This window comes from Typopeltis vanoorti, chromosome 14 (genome assembly GCF_054136105.1).
Source record: "Typopeltis vanoorti isolate ZY-2024b chromosome 14, IOZ_Tvanoo_1.0, whole genome shotgun sequence".
Classification (NCBI taxonomy): domain Eukaryota; kingdom Metazoa; phylum Arthropoda; class Arachnida; order Uropygi; family Thelyphonidae; genus Typopeltis; species Typopeltis vanoorti.
The window spans coordinates 86,223,729-86,249,284 of NC_143562.1; the positions used below are offsets into that span (position 1 = coordinate 86,223,729).

The following is a 25,556-nucleotide window of genomic DNA, read 5'->3' on the forward strand; positions in this document are numbered from 1 at the left end:
GGTTCAAATTCCACTGTGGACTTGTGTGAGATTGTCATTAGGTGGTAGATGAATTTCATCACCTGGTGTAAGAATGTGTCCCCATTTATTAGAGGAGTGAAGTGAAGGGGTGACAAGACAAAAATAAAAATTACTAAACAGTCATTAACCAACTATGTACCAATTGTATACTATAGGTTTACAATGTTTGTGGGTGAGAGTTACATTAAAAAACATCTTCTCTAATCTCAACATGTATAGCTTCATCAAGTTACCCAAATTTTGGGAGATTAATTTTAAGTACTCTACAGTGGTGGCCCGTACATAAGCACTGCAACACTGCAGCACCCCCAAGGAAAAAAATTAAAAAATTAAATTTTGTTTGTGTTTATAAATAATAACAATGCTTACAACATTATATAAATGCAGTACAACATATTAAAGGTTACAGCTTATGTTTTGACATTGACTGAATAGTTAATAATTGGAATTGTTCGATTAACGCTTTAGATTATGAAACAAATGCACTGCGATCTAACGCTGATATTCGTTTGCCCTTATCATTGCATGTTACGTCATTCCCAACTGTAACTGCTCACGTGGCAGTGTATTTTTAGTATGCTTACGCGTCTTATTTCTGTGAGATATGAAATGTTTATTATTGGTGCGTGTGCGTGGTGAACTATTTTTTGTAAATCTTATTTTATTTTGGTAAAATAACATATAATTATTTATTATTATATATACAAGGCTGAATTATGACGAGTGTCACTGTTGAAAATATGAAATGAATTATATTTTTCCAATTATCGTTACACGAAACAAATGCACTGCGATCTAATGCCGATATTCGTTTGCACTTGTCATTGCTATTGATACGAAACTTTTATTATTGGTATTTGTTCGTGGTGAGGATGAAATATTTTTAATAAAGCAATTTTTAATAGGTAAATAGGTCATCATCATCATCATCATACGTATCAAGGATTTAGGCCTAGTATGGCCTGTTCCAGCCTGAGAAGTCATCGTTGAATCGTTTAAGAGGACGTCCTGGTTTTCTTTTTCCTAATCACTTGTACTTTAAGGCTTGTTTTGGTAATCTTTCTGTTTTCATTCTTTGAAATTGTTCCATCCATCTATGTTTATATTTTTTAATTTTTTCAATTACTGGTTCTTGGTTTAGTTCTTTCATAATATCTTCGTTTCTTTTGTGATCAAATAGGGTATACTTTGCAGTTTTTCTCATAAACTTCATTTCTGCTGTTGTTAATCTTTGTTTGTCTTTTTGCTTTATTGTCCAGATTTCGCTTCCATACATTAAGACCGGTAGGGCTAATGTATTGTATACTTTTAGCCTGGTTTGTTTTTGAACTAGGTTCGGTTTAAATATAGAGTTAATTACTCCTGTTATTTTTAAATATTTTGCAATTTTTATGTTTATATCTTTTTCATTTTCATAAGTGATCATACATCCTAGGTAGTTAAATGAATTCACCTGTTCTAAGATCTTGTTATCTAATACTATTTTAGTTCTTAAGTTCTTAAATAAAAATGATTACATAATTTTAACAGGAGGTAAATAGGTAAATTTATTTATTAATAAATTCGTTACTGATTAGGGGAAAAAAAGTTTTTTTTTTTTTTTTTTTTTTTTTTATATGCAGCACCCCCACTTAAAATTTTCACTGGCCGCCACTGGTACTCTAGCCAAACCAGTCTTATCCACAATTTGATCCTCAGAAAAGTTGCCTGACTAGTTTATCCCCCCCCCTTCCATTGCAATTTGAATATTTGCAACACATATATCATATATTTATGTGTTCCTAACAAATGCATGTATGCTGTGAGGATGCTGATCTGAATCTAAGAAAATACAGAAAATTTAACAAACTTCTAGTGTATTCTGCCTAACTGTAATGTTGATATTATTGCTCAAAAATGAATAATAGTCAACAATTAAATATTAATACATACTTTGTTTTTGTTAATTTTGGAAGAGCACCTTCTGTTTACAATATTATTCTTCTATTTAAAAACTGTTTCATAATATTCTCAATTATTTTATGTTATGAGGATATATTCCAAAAGAACACAGCTTTACCACATTGAAATCTTTGTCATATTATTTTCTTTTAGAATGCAGTGCAGCTAAAGCTTATGGCTGGACACTGCAGATCTTACTAAACAGAACATTGTCTTGAGAGCTGAGTGTTGGGTAAAATAAGCTAAGGTAAAGAGTTTTATTTTTCATGAAATAAAACAGAATTATATTTTGTTAACAATGAAATTAAGTAATTATTAATTAGAACAACAGCCTAATGACTGGAATTTTCAGATTAGAAATAAGGTTGGATCTTTAACAACCATTATTTCTATTTACATTGCTTATTAAGTCATACGGCTTTTTCTTTAATTACTATTATGCACTGACAGAGAGTTCACTTAAGAAAAATACAACTCTCTGACATAGTATCAAATTTATTGCTTTGGTATCAAATTTAATTGCTTTAGTATCAAATGAGGGTTTTTGTCCTCATAAAGGTTTCTGCCTGGTCTCTGAAGAGAACCAACCAGTTCTAAACAGCTGTGAGGCCAGTGAAAGCTTTATCAAAAGCATTAATAAAAGGCAAATATACAGATACATGTACTCGTGTCCTTTAAGTAGTGCCAGCTAAGGCAACTCCAGTGCCAAGGATTGTATTCTCATAAGCTCTGTGGTCAAATTTATGAAACTTTCTAAGTTTCTACATATATTTGGCTTTGATATCTTTAATATCCTCCATTTCTATTTACTTTACATTGCTGAAGCCATATGGCTCTTTCTTTGATCATAGACCAGTCATTTCCTTGAACACAATGTGTCTTATTTACTTTACACAAATAATAATGAGCCTACTTTTTATCTTGATCCCATATTTCATAACTACATATGCAGTCCTTAAACAAAAGCAGCCTTCACTTGTTTCCAGTCTCTAACTTTTAAATGTGACATAACAATAAATGAGAGATTCAAAGATATCTGAGTGCAGGCAAGAACTCTAACAGGATAAGTTTTTGTTATAGTATTTCTTGATGTAAGAAGTTGTGTATTTAAGTGGGTTCCAAGAATGCTTTCATCCATTTTTAAAACTACTGCTACACTTTTACTTTCAGAGTCAAAAAAAGCTGGCAAAGGGCAAGTAAAGGGTAAAATAAACTACTTATCACCATTGTGACATGGGGAAGAGATATCATTTTATACATTTCAAATCTTTGAAAGCAGCATGAAGTGCCATTTAATGTAGAATATAAAAAAAAAATTCTTCCCCCTCTCTGGGTTTGGTTCATTTTGGAGCACCACCAATCTGAATTCAAACTGATAAAATTCTTTAGTGACATTTCATTAGGACTACCAGAAGCAATTATACCAAGTGTTGTGGCTATAACTTTTACTGTTTTGACATAAGTGAACATCCACTGAGCAATATAAGATTAACCTGGCAGGCTCCTCATATATTACATGGGATTTGAACCCAGGTTTCTACAACTGAAGAAGAAAAAATATCTTGCAATTTTCTGGTGACTGCAACACAGACACAATGGAATTTAATGTCATTTAGTATTTTTACTAAAATGCATAGGGATTTCAATTTTAGTTTCAATCAGACCATTTTATAACAAAATTATATAGCTACAGTATAAAATCCAAATAAAGCTCTAAGATCACTCCTTATCAACTACTGTGATAAGGAGGGATGTCACTATATACAAGAATGCTACTTCAAAATGTACCTTTTTTTATGATCGTATAATATACTGCTTCCATGCTTGATGACACTAGGGCCCTAGTCATCAAGATCACAATCTAAGACATGCACAAGAGACCAAACATGAAACTTCTTCAAGACACTTCACATTTCCAATAATCAGATCATGGTTTGGTATCATACTAGACTGGGCTGGGGTATTATATTCAAGGCATCTAAAGCTATCAGGTTAGTGTACTTAATGTCTATTAAGTACATGTTTTCCAGTTAGATTGTGTTTTGCAGGATGAAAAAAAACTGAAGTTTCTGGGAGGGGAAAAATTCATTATGCTGATATGAGACTGTCTAAATCACCTTTAGGTGAAAAATAGCTTATAAAGATTCCATGTTTCCTAGACAAGATACGAACCAGTCTTACCAAAGGCCAAATGTTGCAACATCGCTACAGAGGCTCTAGCATAGATGCCAGGAGATAAAAAAATCATTTACCAGTGGGATTCAAACCCATGGTCTGCAGAGTAGGTTGAATGGTATCCACTAAGTCAATCAGGCTGGATGGATATACAGATATTTATTTATTTTATGTGAACCCTGGCGACAAAAGCTGCAAACCTATAGTACATTAGTACTGTGAATGGGCTAAGGTTAGATAATCCAGACACCCTGCTCTGTAGATCACATATGGAGTTTTTTCAAGCCACTTCAGGCCTGTAATAAGCAGAGTGGTGGTTGTACACCAGGTGATGAAATTCATCTACAATCTAAAGATATTCACAAGCAACTACGTCTGTCAGTTGGAAAGCAGATATGTCATACACTTAGCCAACATGCCAGCCTGGTTGTCTGAATCACTCATGTTGAAAGTTTAATAGAGTAAAACAGCACTGAGAAAGCATTAAAAGCACTGTTTACTTCTTTCAATATTTCATCTCTGTCACAGAAACATTTCAGAGTCCAACATAAACTTGTGACATACCGACACACAAAACTAAGTGAAAAACATGACTAGTCATAACAAAGTGGGGGACACCCACTGGAGATCTCACTTATAAACTGAAATCTTGATTAATGTTTCCCATATTTTGGGAAGTTTCATGCATCCATATTTATTCAGATTAGGCTGGTTTTTGAGGGCAGCTGCAGATTCTAAGTCTTTCACTTCTAAACTTGCTGCAATGGATGGTGTTTTTTTTCCAATTGATTCTGTATGCTGCAGCTAAAGTATGGCTGACCATTCTCATGATTGCAGATGTATTTTTTTATGTACTTCCATGCAGATGGGGCTGATCTTCCTGTCTACTTATAGTAGGCCAACTTGCAGGAACAGGGAACTCTTTACACACCAGGAACTAAGAGAGCAAGTTGGTCCTTGGGGGAACAGATAAAGGTATCCAGTTTTAAGTGAGACTCGAAGGCTTTGCAGAGGTTATTATTATTATTTAAATTCTGGCTATTTTTTTCAGATGTTCCTCAGAAATAGGGAATGCAGAATATTTAGAAGCATTACTAAAATCCTTCTGAAGAGAAGGTTGTGAATTGGGGAAAGGACTGATTTTTTTTTCTTTTTTTTTTGTTGTTGTTCTGTAGAAACTGTATCCATTAGGCAGTTAGGAATGGAATATATATGGCTGAGTTCTGCTGCAAGAGAGAGGCCTCATTGATACAAAGATTATAGACTCTATTAATTACCATTCAAACAAAGATTGCAGACTCTATGATTAGTTAGAGATTTTATGATGCCATGTTGTTGAGAAGGTAGGATGATGGGAAAGTTTATGAGTGTATCTACCTGTGTGAGTGGGTTTCCTGTATACTGGGAAAGAGAGGTTACTTACCATTAGGATGGTGTGTTAGTAAGATGTATAGGAAGTCGATTGTTAGTTTCTAGGAAGTTTTTTCACTTGGTTATATTATAAATTAAAGAAATTATATGCTTGGCTTAATCTTTTATCCAAGTATAAGCAAACAAAGCTTGCGTCAGAAATATAATCAGGACAGGGCAATTCATATATAGAAGCTAATGACTTCACATCACTTGCCTTAGTATCCCATAATGCAAAGCACATACCTTACGGATATGTATAATGCTATGTATTATGGGATGGGTCATTACCCAGACCGGTTTTGACCTTAATTGAGGTCTCATCAGTAGGAACCAGACCTAGAGGTGATACCAAGGTTGAAGTTATGCAGAAGTCATATTTTCATATACGAGTTGTCAAAAGATGTAGCACCTTATTATTCAAATGCTCTGGATTAGAGACAGTTGTTGGAAGTTTTCTCACTTGGTTATACTATAAATTAAAGATACCAAGAAATTATATACTTCGCTTAATCCTTTATTCAGGTGTAAGCAAACAAAGTTTGTGCCTGAAATATAATCAGGACAGAGCAACTCATATATAGAAGCATAGAAGCACCTTTGGGTCTGGCTCCTACTGACAAGACCTCAATAAAGGTCGAAACCGGTCTGGGTAGTGACCCTTCCCATAATGCATAGCATTATGCATGCCCGTAAGGATATGTGCTTTGCATTATGGGATACTAAGGCAAGTGATGTGAAGTCATTAACTTCTATATACGAGTTGCCCTGTCCTGATTATATTTCAGGCACAAACTTTGTTTGCTTACACCTGAATAAAGGATTATGCCAAGTATATAATTTCTTGGTATTTTTAATTTATAGTAAAACCAAGTGATAAAACTTCCAACAACTATCTCTATTCCAGAGTATTTGAGTAATAAGGTGTGACATCTTTTGACAACTTGTATATAAAAATATGACTTCTGCATTACTTCAATCTTGGTATCACCTCACCTCTGGGTCTGGCTCCCACTGAGGAGGTCTGGGTAGTGACCCTTCCCATAATGCATAGCATTATACGTACCTGTAAGGATATGTGCTTTGCATTATGGGATACTAAGGCAAGTGATGTGAAGTCATTAGCTTCTATATACAAGTTGCCCTGTCCTGATTATATTTCAGGCACAAACTTTGTTTACTTACACTTGGATAAAGGATTAAGCCAAGTATATAATTTCTTGGTATCTTTAATTTATGATTGTTAGTTTCCATTGTAAATTGGATTATTGGATGGTGACTATTCAGGCAAGAGAGGAGTGTCTGGGAATTGGGTTTGTGGATTTCATATCTGTATATTCAGGGATGGGGTAACAAAAACTGAGCATAAGTTTTTTGTAATTTCGGAAGGCCACGATGATACTTATTCATGCGTAGGTTTCTGTGGTTAAGAAGTTCAATAGAAATATTCCAGTTTTGTGACCACATGTTTATTTGACAACTGTTTTTAAAATACTAAATAAGTACTAAAAATAACCCGACTAGTTTCGTTAGTCGAAAGACTAACATCTTCAGGGATAAAAAGAACTAACAGTTTAAACCACAAAAAAAGTTCATTTGAACGAACTTTTTTGATGTTCATAATACCAACAAATGAACTTGTTTTTCGTAATTTCTTATAGTTTGTGCTTTAAACAGTTAGTTCTCTTTATCCCTGAAGATGTTAGTCTTACGACTAACGAAACTTGTCGGGTTATTTTTAGTACTTGTTTAGTATTTTAAAAACAGTTCTCTAATAAACATGTGGTCACAAAACCAGAATATTTCTATTCAAGATGATACTTATTTTCAATTAATATGTAGCTGTCCTTGTCTGAGTGGATAAATCACAGATAGTATCATCATCAAATTCCTACCATGTATCCTCAAGGGGAGTACAGGATATGATAGTACTACATGAAAAAAATTACATCATTACTAGCTTCCTATCTACAATTTTCCTCGAAATCAATCTGTTATCTGTCAAAACTCCAACATTTCAGATGTTATATTTCTGTCTTATAAGGCACTTGTATCAGTCCACCTATATCTTGGTCTTCCTCTGGGTCTTTTTCCTGCCAACCTGGCAGAGAACACTTGCTTTGCTAATCTTTCTTTGCCCATTCTGTTTAAGTGACCATATCACCTGAGATTAGCACAGCTAATGCATTCCTGGATGCAGACAATGTCAAGTTCTTTCCTAATATTCTCATTTTTAATATGATACTGCCATTGATGCCATCTCTTCACGCCTCTAATCTTTCTCAGGACTCTCATATCTGCGGTCTCTAGTCTTTGGTAAAGTGTTTTACTTCTGACCCAGCTCTCAGATCCATAAGTTAAAACTGGTTTGAACACTGTCTTGTATACAGCTAATTTAGTGTTCCGAGTAATTTCTCTCTTATTCCATATGAATTTATTCAATTGACTTCCTACCATACCAGCTTTGTTGATTCTGTTGTCTATTTCCATATTTAATTTATCATCTTCAGTAAAAATCGTGCCTAAACAGCTGAAATGTTTTACTTGTTCCACAGGTTCTCCATTCACAACAGAGTTGACATTTTCAATGATTCTGCCTATTTTCATTGTCTTTGTCTTTTTATTGCTGACCTTCATACCATATCTATTACAACAGTTATTCAATTTAGTCAGAGGATCTTGCAGACTTGTAGTGGATTTATTTAGAAGTATAACATCGTCTGCATAAAGCAAAGAGCTGACATTAACATCTTCAATTCTGATATCATGTTTAATACCACTTTCCTTTATAATATGATCCATATAGATCATGAATAACAGAGGGGATAATGTACTTCCTTGTCTCCCAGATTTAACATTAAACCATCTTCCTGTACTTCTTTCAATTCTAACTCTGACTTACAACTCAAATAAAGACTAAGTATTGCTTGAAATAATGCCCCATTGACACCATATAACTGTAGCGAAGTGAATAGCTTCTCTCTTGGCACCTTGTCATATGCCTTTTCGAAATCGACAAAACTTAAATACAGATCTTTGTTATATTCCCACGATTTCTCCACTATTTGCCATAAAGTGAAGATCTGATCCTGGTGGCCTCTATTTGACCTGAATCCAGCTTGTTCTTCACCAAGCTTTTCTTCCACAATTCTTCTCTACTGTTTCTCAAGTATACTTGCATAAATCTTACTAGGGATATAACACTCAATAGGGATATATTTCTGTAATTCTCACATTCAGTTTAATTTCCCTTTTTATATATAGGTACTATGAGAGCTCTACTCCAATCATCGGGAATTCGTCCCTCTGTCCAGGCTTTCTGAACTATGCAGTGAAGCCACTGTAAGACTTTTATACCACCATACTTCAGCATTTCTGGTCGAATATCATCTAATCCTGCTGCTCTTCCACATTTCAAGCCTTTGATGGTTTTTTCTACTTCAAGTATGGATATGTATTCCTGACTGCATGCCTGGTCAGTGTTTTTTACCACTGTGCTGTCATCACTGCTTGTTTCATTTAGCAAATTTTCCAAGTAATTACTCCATTCTTCAAAGATATCTTTTTCTCCCGTTTTCATTTCACCTTTATCATCTCTAACTCCTTTTACAGTACTCTTATCTCCATTCCTAAGCTTCTTCAACAACCTCCAGAATATTTTGCCACCTTCTTGATATTTATTTTCTATGTTCATGCCAAAGTCCTCCCATGACTTTTGTTTAGCTAGTTTTACACAGTGCTTAGCTTTCTTACATTTTTCTCTGTATTCTCTAAGAACACAAGCTGACTTATTTGCCAGGAATTTTTGATATGCTTTTTTCTTTTCCTTCACTTCCTGTTTAACTTCCTTTGTCCACCATGGAGTTCTGATTTTTCTATTCTTGCAGACAACCTCACCACATGCCTCTCTAGCTGAATCAATCAGGGCTTTCTTCAAGGCTTGCCAATGAATATCCAAGGTTAGGTTCCTGTTCTCAAACTCATTCATTTTTCCTTCAATAATCTTTGTGTATTTTAGTCTACAGTTCACATCTGAGACCTGCTCAACTTTTATTCTCTTTAAAACTTTCTTACATGTTATTCTTTTCAATATGAAATTCAATTTTATCCTGCTCAAGACTAAATAGTGATCACTTCCAATTTCAAATCCTCTGTACACTCTGGTGTCCTGCACCAGGGAGAAAACATCACTATCAACAATAACATAGTCAATGAGTCAAGTTTTATTCCTTGCCTCTTCTCTCCATGTGAATTTGTGCACATTTTTATGTTGGAACATGGTGTTAGTAATAACTAGTCCATGTCCTGAGTAGAAATCCAACAGGTATTTGCCATTATTATTAGCTTTGCTCTTTTCTCCAAATTTTCCCAAAACATTTTTGTATGTCTGACAATCACTTCCTATTCTGCTATTTAGATCCCCAACAAGGACCAACTTTTCCTTTTTCATTGTGTCAGTAGCTTTCTCTAGAGCCTAACCTTCTGTGGGACCATAGGCTCAAATAAGTCTCATTGTCCAGTTCCCCATTCTCATATTTGCCCAAATCACTCTACTTGAAACTTCCTGCCATTCAAGAAGATGAGCCTTGTATTTTGTGTTGAATACTATGGCTACTCCTTCTTTACTTGATTGTCATTTCCTGAATATAACATTTGGTATTTATTGCTCAGAAAGATCTCACCAGTTTTTGTCTTTTTTGTTTCAGTTACCCATATTATATCAATCTGGTACTTATCTAATTCCTCCGCTAGCTCCATTTCTTTGCCATTCAGGCTTCTTATGTTGATAGTACTGATCTTTAACTCTGGTGATGTTGAGTTGGGGTGTGTTTTCAGATTTGTTCCAAGTGCTGACTTTTCGCTGTTCGCCCTGGTTCCCTGGCGAAAACAACGGGGGCCTTGTTTAACCGTGCGACGCCCCAGCCGGCATGAAATTTTGTCATGTACCATCATTTTGTATTTTGGTTTAACCAATAGGAATACAATTTGGTCAGCTAAATCCCAAATTGCCAGCCCATCCTCGTTCGTTCAGTATCCAGGTAGATACCCAACAGAGTGCACCATGAGAAGGTGAGGATTGGTCATTAGGTCAGAAGCCCTGGTTGGTTCTCCGCATTCCTTTAAAGGCTATGTGGAGGTCTCCTCTCAGTTATACAGCTTTGACCCTTAGGCAGGCCAATTATAATTATTCAAATCATTTATTTCAATTGATATACTCTCCCTCAGCTTCGATACAGCATTTTACATAGTCAATTAATTCATTAAATGAGTTTTTTATATCAGTTTTTGGGATACTGTTGAGGGTCATGGTTACTGCTGCTTGAACATTTTTGATGGTGTCGTATCGCTTTCCTTTCATCGGCAAATGAAGTCGGGGGAAGAGAAAGAAGTCACAGGGTGCTAAATCAGGTGAATATGGCAAGTGATCCAACACATAAACTTGGTTTCTGCTCAAAAACTGTCTCACAATGTTTGAATGATGAGATGGTGCATTATCATGCAAAAGTGACCAGCTGCCTGCATCACGATATTCATGCCATATGCGACGAATTCTCGCTATCAATTGATTCAAAAACTTCGAGATAAAACTCACCATTGACCAGTTGGCCAAGCGGAACAAATTCTTTGTGGATAATGCCCTTGGAATCATAGAAACAAATCAGCATTGTCTTTACTTTTGACTTCTCCAAGTGACTTTTTTTAGGATGCCCCTCTTCTGGTGGTCTCCACTCAACACTTTGTTTCGGGCTCAGACTCATCACGTTTCATCACCAGTAACGATCTTTTCAAGGAAGTTCGAGTCCTTACGAGCGATTTTAGATAAATTTTTTGGTCATCAGTCAACTTGTGGGGAACAAATCGTGAATTCAATTTACGAAGGCCCAAACTCTCGGTCAAAATGTTGTGCACAGTTGATTTTGTAATCCCCAATTCATCTTCAATCAATCTCACAGATAATTTCGGGTTTTCTTTGATGAGATCACGCATTTTTTAGATGTTAACTTCGCTCAGTCCAGTTTTTGGATGGCCCGTCTTTTCTTCATCCTCAAGCGTCTCACGACCACTTTAAAATCGCTTTAATCACTCGTAAACTTGAGTATGGGATAAGCATTCATCACCTGTATGCTTTTCGAAGCATTCGATGCGTTTTGGTAAAACGTTTACCAAGTTTAGCACAAAAGTCAATTGCAGCTCTCTGTTTCAAACTCATTTTCCGACCGTTCGTCAAAACACACTCACTCTTGGCACTATAACTCGGCTTCTAATGAAACAAATGTCATAAACAGTTCACACAACACTAATGAAGGTTACCGCTTTCGACGACAAAAAGATACAACAGGTGGCGCCACTAGTTTCTTCTATTTTCGAAAAGTTCAGCTTCTTTTTTGACAGAGGGTGTAGTAGATATGATTAGAATGAGATGGCATGGTGTGTATATATACTAGAGTGAGTTCAGGAACAACTATCTTGTGTTAGGTACCTATCAACAATTTGGTGTGGAAAGCTTTGCATTTATAAACAGTGGCATTCTTTTGAGAAAACTTTGTATGTTAAACATTTTTATATTACACACTATTTTCTAACATGGCAACTGCTGCATTATATAAGACATATTTTGTGTCTGTATTTCAAATCTCATATTAAGTTTGTTTTCCCAACCTTTTATCCGTTTTGGATAAAAGAATACAAGTGCTACAATATATTGACAATATTTTGTGTTTGGAATCATTATAAAAGTGCATACTGAAATAATATTTTAACATAATAAAATATTAATAATAATGCTTTACAGTATAAGCAACACCAAGAAAGGAAAAACTATATAGTTATTAAACTCACTAATATTTTGCTGTTTTTTTAACCAGCATCATCATAGGCACAATTATAATTTGTGATAGCCACACAGCACTAAACTACATAATAGAGGAAAACAATTTTAAATTGTGAACAGAACTAATGTCCATACATGGTGCCCTTGAAGGGCCTAATAACCACAGAGTTAATTTAGAGAAGTCAGGCTATCATGTCTTAAAATATCTGATAGTCTGATATCAGGTCTTTTAAGACCAGATGATGCTGGTTAAAAAATCAGAAAAATATCTTTCCCCTCTCTTGTTTATACTGTAAAATATCAGGTCTTTTAAGACCAGATGATGCTGGTTAAAAAATCAGAAAAATATCTTTCCCCCTCTCTTGGTGTTGTTTATACTGTAAAATATTGTTATAAATCATCAGTGACACCTAAACCTTTATATATGTATAATAAAACATGTCATTTATTAAAATCTGCTTACCCATGGATTGTACTTCTGAGTTTTGGCATAATTTCAGTAGTATATTCTAACTTTTGTGACTTTTCTGTATCTTCTATTCTTATCATATTTGCTGGTGTTTTTATTTGCTTAAGCAATGTAATTTCTTTGTGGCATGCTACACTCATCCTAAACACATAGCCATTCTGGAAGGAAAAACAAAATACAGTGAGTTACATATTCCCCCAACCCTACCCTCAAAACATAAGAAGATTAAATCAAATCAGACAGAGAGAAAGGCTGGAGGTGGATGAGTCTCCAATCTTTCTAAATATTTATCAAGGTTATGAATCTCATACATAAGAAAAACAGAATCCTCTATAAAAATTCTTCATATTTCATTGAGAAATGCAAAGTATTTAATACTAGATCCATCTGACCTCTTACTTTACCTTGACATTGTGCATATTTATGAATGTTATTAGAGATGACACCATAAAGTTGCAAGACTTTATGGTGTTATCTCTTCAACATCTGATACAATTGTATCAATGGTACAATTGTATAATATAACCCTTCAAAACAACAAGCTCTAGAGTTATTTTTTAAAAAAAAATCTGACTGTTAAAGATGATGACATGTTTGACATTGGCCAAGAGCTAACAATAACAAGAATTTATTAATTAAACAATATTTACACTGAATCTACTTTATATTAGAATTAGAATCTGTTTAACTCCTCCTGGACAGAGCAAATTTATATATGCTGTTTACAAGACACCAACATATATTGGAAGATATACCATGCTTCATCCAGCCACTACCATTATAGAAGAGAGACATTCTCAGATTTCTACATGAAAGGGAATACATCTCAAGTGACGAAAAAAAAAGGACACAGGTACTTAAGCGCCTCATTATAACCATATCACAAAGTGGATATGGTGGATACCCAGATATAAGCAACTACAACAGTCACCTGGGGAAGCCTCTCCGGAATAGAATAAATGGGTCTATAAAAGAGCCATAACTCTACTGTATATATCTAACATGTGACAGAAAAAATATCAAAGATATTAATACAGTATGAAATATCAGTACCTTTCACCCCCTCTACACAAAATATTCCAATTTTTACTTCCACCTCAAGCACTACATCCTTCATTCAAAAACAGGAGTTTACAAAATTTATGCCACTTGCAGGATCTGCTACATGGGACTTGGCTACACTGGAGAGGTTCACATGCTAGAACATATGAAAGATGTTGAAATATAAAGAAACTACAAGTCAGGCCTAGCATTCTATGTGACAAAGGAAGATCATCAAGTACTCTAGGAAGACACTGGAATGACCACCATTGCCCACAAGAGTTACGAGGTAGGTTCCAAAAGTTTCCGGCCTGACATACAAAATTCTGCCAATTTTAAAACGCTGTGCATGACAGATAGTACCATCTATGGGGAGGTTAGTGTACCAGTTTCAACTCTCTGCCTGTGTCATTCAATTAGAGGCACTTGTTTGACTAACACATGGTACGTTAAGTGGCTGTAATGTTAAAAATTGAGGACCATGCTGTGATTTTTCACCAAAGAAGGGCTTTCTCCAAGTGCTATCAAACAGTGATTGGATGATGAGGAAACTTCTTTCATATTCCACTGTGAAGGAATGGGCTAAACAGTTTCACCTAGGAAGAGAGCGCATCGAAGATGATCCTCGTGATGGTTGTCCTGTGTAAGTGATGACTGAGGAAAATGTCTCTCTTGTTGAGGAGGAACTGCTCAATGACAGATGGCTGAAGCTCAAAGAAATCTCAGCAAGGTTAGGGCTTTCTATAACAACTGTCTTTTGCATCATTCACAAGACGAAGGTCAGTGCAAGGTGGGTGCCCCGACTTCAATTCAGAAGGAGTATCATGTGACCTGTTCCCACAAGTTTTTAGAGCTTTGCCAAGGGAATCAGACAGAAGTGCTGGAATCTATTGTCCCCAGGGAGGAAACCATGGTCCTTTATTGTGATTCTTTTTCCAAAAGAGAATCACAAGCACTGCCAAGAAATTCAGTCCACTAAGAAGATCATGGCAACAATCTTTTGGGGCAGAGGAATTATCTTGATTGCCTTCAAGGAAAGGAATACCAATGTAAATGCAGAATATTATGCTTCACTCCTGCACAAACTATGTGATGCCATAATGGAGACAGGATGAGGAATGCTGAGTCATGGTGTTTGCCTGTTTCACGACAATGCTCCAATCCATATTGTTGCGAAGGCTGCAGTGAAGGACTGGCTTCCAGGATATTGAACACCCACCCTACAGCCCAGATCTAGCACCCAGTGACTACTACCTCTTCTCAAAACTGAAGAAAGACCTTTGAGGAAGAAGATTTGCAGATGACAATGAGGTGAAACATGCAGTTTTAGATCATTTTGCAGACAAAAGCGCAGACTATTTTTTCAAGGGCATAGAAATGGTATTGAAGTAAAAGGAGATTATGTTGAAAAGTGACACAGTTGTTTTCTTTCTATCACCTCTAAAAGTTAATCAGCCCAGAAACTTATGGATCCACTCTCTCTCGTCATCTGTAAATTCAAGGAGACATCTAAAATGTTACCTATCTCCATTTAGTGTAATAAACTGTAAATGTAAGTAATATAAGGGCTCATTTTATATCAAATCTTGGGAATAGAAATCAGTGCCTGTATACATTGGTAACTTAGTAAATGGCTACAGGAGGGGCTTATGCAATGAACTAATGATGTAAATTAAATTGTTTACACAAGGCATGAATATGTATGTTAATGGAGCACTAAGCAAACAAATCAAATTCTATTTTTCTTTTTTTTTTTTAAGAAAAATTTTCTTTTAATCAGTGATGACTATTATTTTCAGAGTACAATTTCTGTTTTTATGCAGACATTTTATTTAAAAACTCACAATTATTACATTATTTTAAAAGTTGTAAATGATGTTATGTCCATGCTAATATTTTTAGAGACAATCAGGTGGAGTCCTTTCCTTATAAAACATAGAAGAATTCATTTTATTCATGGGAATAAATGAATTCGATATAAACATTCCCTCCTCAACAGGCACTGTAGATGAAAAAAAAAAAAGCTTTATTGTATCATAAATACAGCACAGAGATTTGTAATAAGAGATAACTGGGATGAAAATAAGCATGCATAACTTCCACAGACAACATTATACATACAGTTTATATATATATATAATTCATTTTTTAACTTGGAGATACTGTATATTAGGGTTACCAAGTAATTTTATAAGCTTGGTTATTTAACTCCTAATTCCAAGTATGCAAACAATTAAGTTTGCACCTGGAACATAGTTCAAGCCTGAAGATGGTACAACATCAGGAAACTCATTGTAAAGGTGGGTAAAGCTCTGATCACTATTCTTAGTATTTTCCCAAAATGTCAAGCACATCTCACATCCCATCCATAATGTATTGCAATATACATCTTTTAGTGAGATGTGCTTTACATTATGGGAAAATACTAAGAATAGTGATCAGAGCTTTACCTGCCTTTACAATGAGTTGCCCTGGTGTTATACCATCTTCAGATTTGAACTATGCTTCAGGTGCAAACTTAATTGTTTGCATACTTGGGATTAGGAGTTAAATAACCAAGCTTATAAAATTACTTGGTAACCCTAATATACAGTATCCCCAAGTTAAAAAATTAATTACATCTATATCTCCTCCAGAGATTCTTATTAAAAAAAAAAACACCTTGCAGCAACTTCTATAGGTAAAGTTGATAAGGCTCTGTATTACTAAAACCTTGGTATTTAGGGTCTAGCTACTCACTGAGGAGACCTCAAAAAAGGTTGAAACTGGTCTGGGTAGTGACCCCACCTATAATGCATTGCAATATACATCTTTTAGTGAGATGTGCTTTACATTATGGGAAAATACTAAGAATAGTGATCAGAGCTTTACCCACCTTTACGAGTTTCCCTGGTGTTGTACCATCTTCAGACTTGAACTATGTTTCAGGTGCAAACTTAATTGTTTGCATACTTGGGATTAGGAGTTAAATAACTAAGCTTATAAAATTACTTGGTAACCCTAATATATATATATATTTATTTCAGCCAGTTCCTGGTACCTGTTCTCCATGTATTATCCTCCCGATTTTTTTCCCCAAATATTTATCTCCCCAACCAATTTTTTTTTTACTTTATAGTTATCACTCAGAAGAAAACCACATTATTCTTAGTTTCTATATATAGGATACAAATTAATACTGGGTATTTATTATCCTTTCTTTTGAGGTTTTTTCCTCAAGCAGTATCATGCATTATAAAATTGGAGCAGTCCAAATTTTTTATGCAACTTCATAAAGAAGTTTGCCTACCTTCTCTCCCTGATTTTTTCCCCTCTCTTTTGAAAGTTAATGAAATTTTGATACCTTCATTCATTTCTTAAAGATGATTCACAACATGAATTAGTTTTTGTCAGGACAAAAGCTGAGCTCAGATCAGTAATGTCACTGAGTTAAAATCTGATTTTTTTTTTTTTTGATGAAATGATATAACACTAAATACAAAATTATAAGATGATGAATCTAGTTTAGTCCTTATATATATTCAAAGTTTAAAAAACTTCATAACTATCAATTACCAATACTTGAAACACTACAATAGGAAGGAAGAAGTATATTAAAAAACCAATTTAAGTAATGGGGGGGGGGGAGAATTATTACTTTTTTGCGTGTTTATTTTTCAGGAATGGGAGTGTCATTCTTTTTTCTCTAAATTTCCTACTGCAAATCCTGTGTTATAACTAATTATATGCAATAAGTAGTTGTGAGAAGTAAATATCAAAGTGAGTGTCTATGGAATATGTGAGCAAGTGATTAACCCGGTGTTAGTAAGGTGGGGTGTCACAGACCCCAAAAATTTAAATTGACTATAACTTTTTAACAACATGTGGCAGTGAGTCATGCCTCAGTATAGCTTCCCCTCCTGTAACCTGCTACTCGATGCCATAGACGACAGGCTGTTGCGCGAAAGCAAGTTTAGTGCACAGAAGTGTAAAGTGTGCTGGGATCCACCAGACCCTACCTTACTAAAAGTGTGACTATATTTACTTCTGAAACGTAAGTTGTTTTCATGTATATTCTACTAAAATATTATCGTTACTGCTGTGTCGTCTATATTTTTACATACCAACTATAAGCAAATATGTGTTCGTAAATATTTAGAGGGTATTTTGAGAATAATATCTTTTTTTTTACCAGATAAGTTACGAGCAGTAAGAACAAAAGTTACATCAACTTAAAGATGATGCTTTGACAGACGAGGAGCCATTTAGTGGAGATGATGATAATGAAATTGATTTAGAATTAGTCAGTAACCATGAATCTGATACAGAATAAGACTGTGAGGAAGAATCTTAAACAATACATAATCTAATATTGATTAAAAAGATATGGATTTCTATAATACACTACATTATTTGGGTGGGTCTGTGGGAACCCACCTTACCACTTTTGGTACATTTTCCCACCTCACCTGCTGGGTTAAGGAGAAAGAATGAACTTACTGATATGTTTCTTGAAGACCTGGAAGTTGCAGTCCTTGAGAAAACAGTGTGAGGAAGGTTGTTCTGAACAACAGAGATAGATGGACTGAAAAATGATGAGAAGCTGGTTCAATAAGTTTAAACCTGAACCGCGTATGGATGCTGACCAGCAGCTACTTATATTTTTATAGATATCAAAAAAGGTGGAGGAATTATGGTGATCATTCAGTAGAACAGTGCTGAAAATATTTATAAAAAAAGGTATAAAACAGATGCAGAATTCCAGTAAGAAAGGAATGATGTGAGAAGTACCATCTATTAATTGTACTGCTCTCTTCTGGAGAGATATATATTAAATACTATAAGATTTTTTTAATTTAAAAGAAATATGAACATGATTCTTAAGACTTAAAATATTTTAATATCATGCCCATTTCTGTATTGTTCATTAATAATTCCATTAAAAACCCTTTCTTTTTTTTTTTTTGGAAAAAAAGAGAAAAATTGTATAATATTTTTGATTATTCTCCAAAAAGGAAAATGCAGTTAAGGTTCTTTTCATATTCATAGAACTTTTGTTTGATTCATTTAAGAATTTAATATGTGGAATCACATATAACACTTTAATAACTAAGTATTATAAATGACTTTGAACAAGATCCATGAATTCGTGAGACCTATCCAAAGTATGGATTGAAAGACCTGATTTTTATCCTATCAACAGTTGGTGATGTCATTACTGTATGCTTGCCATATATTACATGGCCGGCCAGAGTGACCAAGGTATGGGATACTGCAACCACATCTGCTTTCATAAATTTAGGGTATTTGTACCACTGATGGGGATTCTGTGGCAAACCCTACCACAATTTTATAAGGTTGGTGGGCTGGTATGCCACTCATATCTGAAGAATTGTGGTGGTGTGTTGAGAGATCCCTCCTATACAAAACAAGCAAACTGCACTACCTGGATCTTGCAGAGATTAAAGAGAAGTTTTCTCTACTTGCACTGTGATGCACAGTAAAGAGTATTTTAAGTGATGTAATTTAGCATTCAAATATAGATGGAAGGGGGGGGGATCATGTAGTATGGTCTCAGATCTAACTTTTAGAATAGCTTCTAAATACAAAATTAATGATGGAAAATCTCAGGTAAAAAGAGTTTTTTAATAATATAATTTTTGCCTGGTTTTTCTATGGTTTACGTCTATCCCCTTTATGGGAAATAGTACTTTACAAATCAGCTAATCTTTCCTAATTTTTTATCATCATCATCATCATCATCAAATTCCTGCCATGTACCCTCAAGAGGTGTACAGGATATGATAGTATTACATGAAAAAAATTACGTCATTACTAACTTCCTATCTACAATTTTCCTCCAAATCAGTCTGTTACTTGAAAATACTCCAACATTATCACATCTTATATTTCTATCGTCTAAGGCACTTTGTACCGTATCAACCCACCTATATCTTGGTCTTCCTCTGGGTCGTTTTCCTGCCAACCTGGCAGAGAATACTTGTTTTGCTAATCTTTCTTCGCCCGTTCTGTTTAAGTGACCATACCACCTGAGATTAGCTCTGCTAACGCATTCCTGGATGCTAACAATGTCAAGCTCTTTCCTAATATCCTCGTTTTTAATATCATACTGCCATTGATGCCATCTGTTCATGCCTCTAATCTGTCTCAAGACTCTCATATCTGCGGTCTCTAGTCTTTGGTCAAGTGTTTTGTTCTGACCCAGCTCTCAGATCCATAAGTTAAAACTGGTTTGAACACTGTCTTGTACACAGCTAATTTAGCGACTAATTTCTCTCTTATTCCATATGAATTTATTCAGTTGACTTCCTACCATAACAGCTTTGCTGATTCTGTTGTCTATTTCTATATTTAATTTACTATCTTCAGTAAAAATTGTGCCTAATTAGCTGAAATGTTTCACTTGTTCCACAGGTTCTCCATTCACATCACAGTTGACATTTTCAATGATTGTGCCTATTTTCATTGTCTTTGTCTTTTTATTGCTTACCTTCATACCATATCTATTACAACAGCTATTCAATTTAGTCAGAGAATCTTGCAGACTTGTAGCAGATTTATTTAGAAGTATAACATCATCCACATAAAGCAAAGAGCTGACATTAACATCTCCAAGTTTGATATCATGTTTAATACCACTATCCTTCATAATGTGATCCATATAGATAATGAATAACAGAGGGGATAATGTACATCCTTGTCTCACACCAGATTTAACATTAAACCATCTTCCTGTACTTCCTTCAATTCTAACTGCTGACTTACAACTCAAATAAAGACTAAGTATTGCTTGATATAATGCCCCATTGACACCATATAACTGTAGCGTATCGAATAGCTTCTCTCTTGGCACCTGGTCATATGCTTTCTCCAAATCGACAAAACTTAAATACAGATCTCTGTTATATTCCCATGCTTTCTCGACTATTTGTCGTAAAGTGAAGATCTGATCCTGACAGCCTCTATTTGGCCTGAATCCAGCTTGTTCTGCACCAAGCTTTTCTTCGACAATTTTTCTCAACCGTTTCTCAAGTATACTTGCATAGATCTTGCCAGGAACACTCAGTAGGGAAATACCTCTGTAATTCTCACATTCAGTTTTCTTTCCCTTTTTATATATGGGTACTATGAGAGCTCTACTCCAATCATCGGGAATTCGTCTCTCTGTCCAGGCTTTCTGAACTATGCAGTGCAGCCACTATAAGACTCTAACACCACGATACTTCAGCATTTCTGGTCGAATATCCTCTTATTCCTGCTGCCTTTCCACATTTCAAGCCTATGATGGCTTTTTCTACTTCAAGTATGGATATGTATTCCTGACTGCATACCTGATCAGTGTTTTTTTTACCACTGTGCTGTCATCACTGCTTGTTTCATTTAGCAGTTTTTCAAAGTAATTACTCCAAACGTCAAGGATATGTTTTTCTCCCATTTTCATGTCACCTTTATCATCTCTAACTCCTTTTACAGCACTCTTTCCTCCATTCCTAAGCTTCTTCAACAACCTCCAGAATATTTTGCCACCTTCTTGATATTTACACAGTGTTTAGCATTCTTGCATTTGTCTCTATATTCTCTAAGAGCACAAGCTGACTTATTTGACAGGAACTTTTGATATGCTTTCTTCTTTTTCTTCACTGCCTCTTTAACTTCCTGTGTCCACCAGGGAGTTCTGATTTTTTTATCCTTGCAGACAACCTCACCACATGCCTCTCTGGCAGAATCAATCAATGTTTTCTTCAGAGTTTGCCACTGAATCTCTAAGATTCCTGTTCTCAAACTCTTTCATTTTTTCTTCAATAATCTTTGTGTATTTTAGTCTACAGTTCACATCTGAAAGCTGCTCAACTTTTATTCGCTTTAAAACTTACTTACATGTTATTCTTTTCAATATGAAATTCAATTTTATCCTGCTCAAGACTAAATAGTGATCGCTTCCAATTTCAAATCCTCTGTACACTCTGGTGTGCTGCACCAGGGAGAAAACTATCAACAATAGCATAGTCAATGAGACTTTTCTTATTCCTTGCCTCTTCTCTCCATGTGAATTTGTGCACATTTTTATGTTGGAACATGGTGTTAGTAATAACCAGTCCATGTCCTGAGCAGAAATCCAACAGATATTTGCCATTAATATTAGCTTTGCTCTTTTCTCCAAATTTTCCCAAAATATTTTTGTATGTCTCACAATCATTTCCTACTCTGCTATTTAGATCCCCAACAAGGACCAATTTTTCCTTTTTCATTGTGTCAGTTGCTTTTTCTAAAGCCTCAAAAAAAAACTTCTCCACTTCTACCTTAGTAGAACCATAGACACAAATAAGTCTCATTGTCCGGTTCCCCATTCTCATATTTGCCCACATCACTCTACTTGAGACTGCCTGCCATTCAAGAAGATTAGCCTCGTATTTAGTGTTGAATACTATGGCTACTCCTTCTTTTACTTGATTGTCATTTCCTGAATATAACATTTTGTATTTATTGCTCAGAAAGTTCTCACCAGTTTTTGTCTTTTTTGTTTCAGTCACTCCTATTATGTCGATATGGTACTTATCTAATTTCTCAGCTAGCTCCATTTCTTTGCCATTCAGGCTTCTTAGGTTGATAATACCGATCTTCAACTCTGGGGATGTTGAGTTGAGGTGTTTTTTCAGATTTGTTCTAGTAGCTGACTTTTCACTGTTCGCCCTGGTCCCCTGGTGAAAATAACGGGGGGGGGGGCTTGTTTAACCGGGCGACCCCCCGGCCGGCATGAAATTTGTCATGTCGTACCATCATTTTTTATTTTGGTTTAACCAATAAGAATACAGTTTGGTCAGCTAAATCCCAAATTGCCAGCCCATCCTCGTTCGTTCAGTATCCAAGTAGATATCCAACAGGGTGCACCACGAGAAAGTGAGGATTGGACATTAGATCAGAAGCCCTGGTCGGTTCTCCTCTCAGTTATACAGCTTTGACCCTTAAGCACCCCCGATTTTTTTTTTTATTCTATTTCTATTTTATTTGTTGTATATTTTTTATTGTATATCTATTTTTTTTTTTTTTTTTTTTTTTTTTTGTCAGGAAATTTTATTGACGTTTTTAGTTATCTTACACTAGCTACTTAGGTGGTGCTTTTTGGAATTGTCAGTTATTGCTTAATTTTAGCTTAACATGTACTGAAGATGCCTGTGACACACACACACACACACACACACACACACACACACACACACACGCGCGCGCGCGAAAATTATACTATTAAAAAAATCTTTTTATGTGAGATTTTCTTTCATTAATTTTTATTTATATGTCTACTCACCATATTCCCTTACTAAGAGAATAGCTTCTAACTCACATGGTGATGAACCAGTATGTGAAAAAGCATATCCATAAACATTCCACTGTTCACCTCAATTTCCTAAGTGAATGATGTCTACCCAGTTCCCATTCCCACCCTCTCTTTTTATGTACGCATGATTAATACTCACAAGGACATGCCAGTCACACTTCAGGGGGCCCAGATCCTCTCCCATTCTAGGGTACAAGCAAAATGGTTATGTAGGTTGGCTGCTATATAATGCATGGGACTGAACCAAATAGTAATGTATCGAGATGTTTCCATCAGCTAATGCTGAATCTTACTGCCAACTTACTCTGCCAGTTCATAACTGGAGGGAGACCAAGTACAGTGGTTTGCAGTGGAAGTAGTCAAGATCATGTGTGGACAGGAGACTGGATTCCTCTATGTGGGCAGTATGTTTGCAAGTCTGTCACCTCTCATTGCATGCCCCTATTCCTTCTTATCTCTGCCTTCCCAGATATAACGAATTACAACTCAATAAAGCATGGTTTTATGGATTACACAAAATTCTCCAACAAAAAGCAATTTAAAAAACATAAAGAACAATAAAAATCCAACAGCAAAAAAAAAAAAATTAAATTAAATTAAATTAAAAAAATCAAAAAAGAATAAAAAAATCACAAACATTATTCTTATCCCTTCCCCCACCAAAAATATCCGATTCATCAACATTTGTAGTCCAAACAGCAAGATAAATAAGATGCACTGTCACTTGCAGTTATCTAAAACTACCATTCCTAACAGAACATCAGCTTGCAATCTCAACAACCACTAGCCTGCATAAACTACACATTACACACACCATAAGAGCAGTATTAATGCATTCACCAGAACTGACAACCAGTCAAAGATTTCAAAACCTTGAATTCCTCCCCTCCACTGTATGAGCTGCTTTGGCTCAAAATTTCTTTACTAAATCAACTTGTCATTTTCATTTGCTGTCTTTATTGCTCCCCAAATTCTGATAACCACTCTGAAATTTTCAACTCTCTCTAAAACTTGATGGGGACTTCAACATCCACATCCCAAACTGGGTTCCCTTCTCCAGATCCATTGATTAAGCAGGCAGGGATGCCGAGGTATTTGCCATCAGCAATAACCTAACAGAGCTCTTTCTACCAGAACACTTGACAACCCCTTCCAATCTACCAACACACTTGACCTCTTCTCAACAAGTTCCCCTTGCAAATATACTGTCAATGTTAGTTCTTCACTTGGTAACTCAGACCATAACCTTTGCCCATCAATTCTCAGTCTCGTGTTGTTTGGCATCAGAAGGGTGTCAAATGGGATTACCTTCATGACTTCCAATCCTTTCCATGGTCTGACTACTGTTTCTGCTCTTCTAATACTAACACCTGCTCAGAGTGAATAACAGAAATCATCTTCACAGGAATGAAGGATTACATCCCTCATTCCACCCAAAATCCCATGGCCACCATCCAAGTCTTGATTCTCAAAAAAGTGTGCCAATGAAGTACAAGAAAAAAGTTTCTCATTAAGTATATCTTCTTATAACTGAATCACCACCACCACACAATGCTATCTCTTTTCTCCCAGTTTCTCGTACTTCTATGCTTTTTGCATTTACTCTTTTTTTTTTTTTTTTCATTCTCTATCCTTCTGTACTACATGCCAACCATTTCTCCAGTCCCTCAAGCTCATGTTTTGTTCTGTGAAGGAGTCTGCATAAGCATGCAATTTCAAGCATACCAAGAATGGTTCAAGAACAAAACTCCATCAACAAATATTTCCAAATCAGATTTTGAAAGGGTTAAATGCTGCAAACTCGCTTCCTGCTCAAATGGCAGTCAAGTCTTCGGATCCCTTGATGAGACCATTGAGTATGACTTGTATCCACAAGTTTCCATCACTCAAATATCCAGAAGGTACCACAATAATGCCACTCAAAGACAAGGCTGACTTACTGACATCACTCTCCTTCCAATTCTTCTTACATTAATGACTAAGGAAAAGCCTTCCCATTCCCCCACATCAAGAACTGCTCATTCTCCAAAAAGAAATCAGAAGAATCTTCAATAACCTAAACACAAACAAGGCATTTGGTCCTGATTGTATCTCAATTATTGTGTTAAAAACTTGTGCCCTAGAACTATCACCTAATCTATATTCTTCTTCAGTATATTCTGTTCAACTGGTATCTATGCTACAGAATGAAACAGTCCCACTCCAAAGAAGGGTGATACAAATTAGCCAACAAACTACCACCCAACTGCTCCCACTTCTGTTCTCTCAAAAATCATGGAGAAGGTGATCAACAGCCAACTTTTGCACCACCTGGGGACCCACCATGAAAAAAA

The 25,556-nt window shown here is 35.5% G+C and overlaps 1 protein-coding gene across 1 annotated transcript in view; it reads right to left on the bottom strand.

Annotated features, from left to right (window-relative positions):
* Positions 1-25,556, bottom strand: part of Mat89Ba (nucleolar protein 6 Mat89Ba) — a 329,267-nt gene that overhangs the window by 71,938 nt on the left and 231,773 nt on the right. The window contains exon 17 of the mRNA XM_090403430.1: positions 12,843-13,006. Coding sequence (XP_090259556.1) covers positions 12,843-13,006 — 164 coding nt within the window. The remainder of the gene's footprint in view (positions 1-12,842; positions 13,007-25,556) is intronic.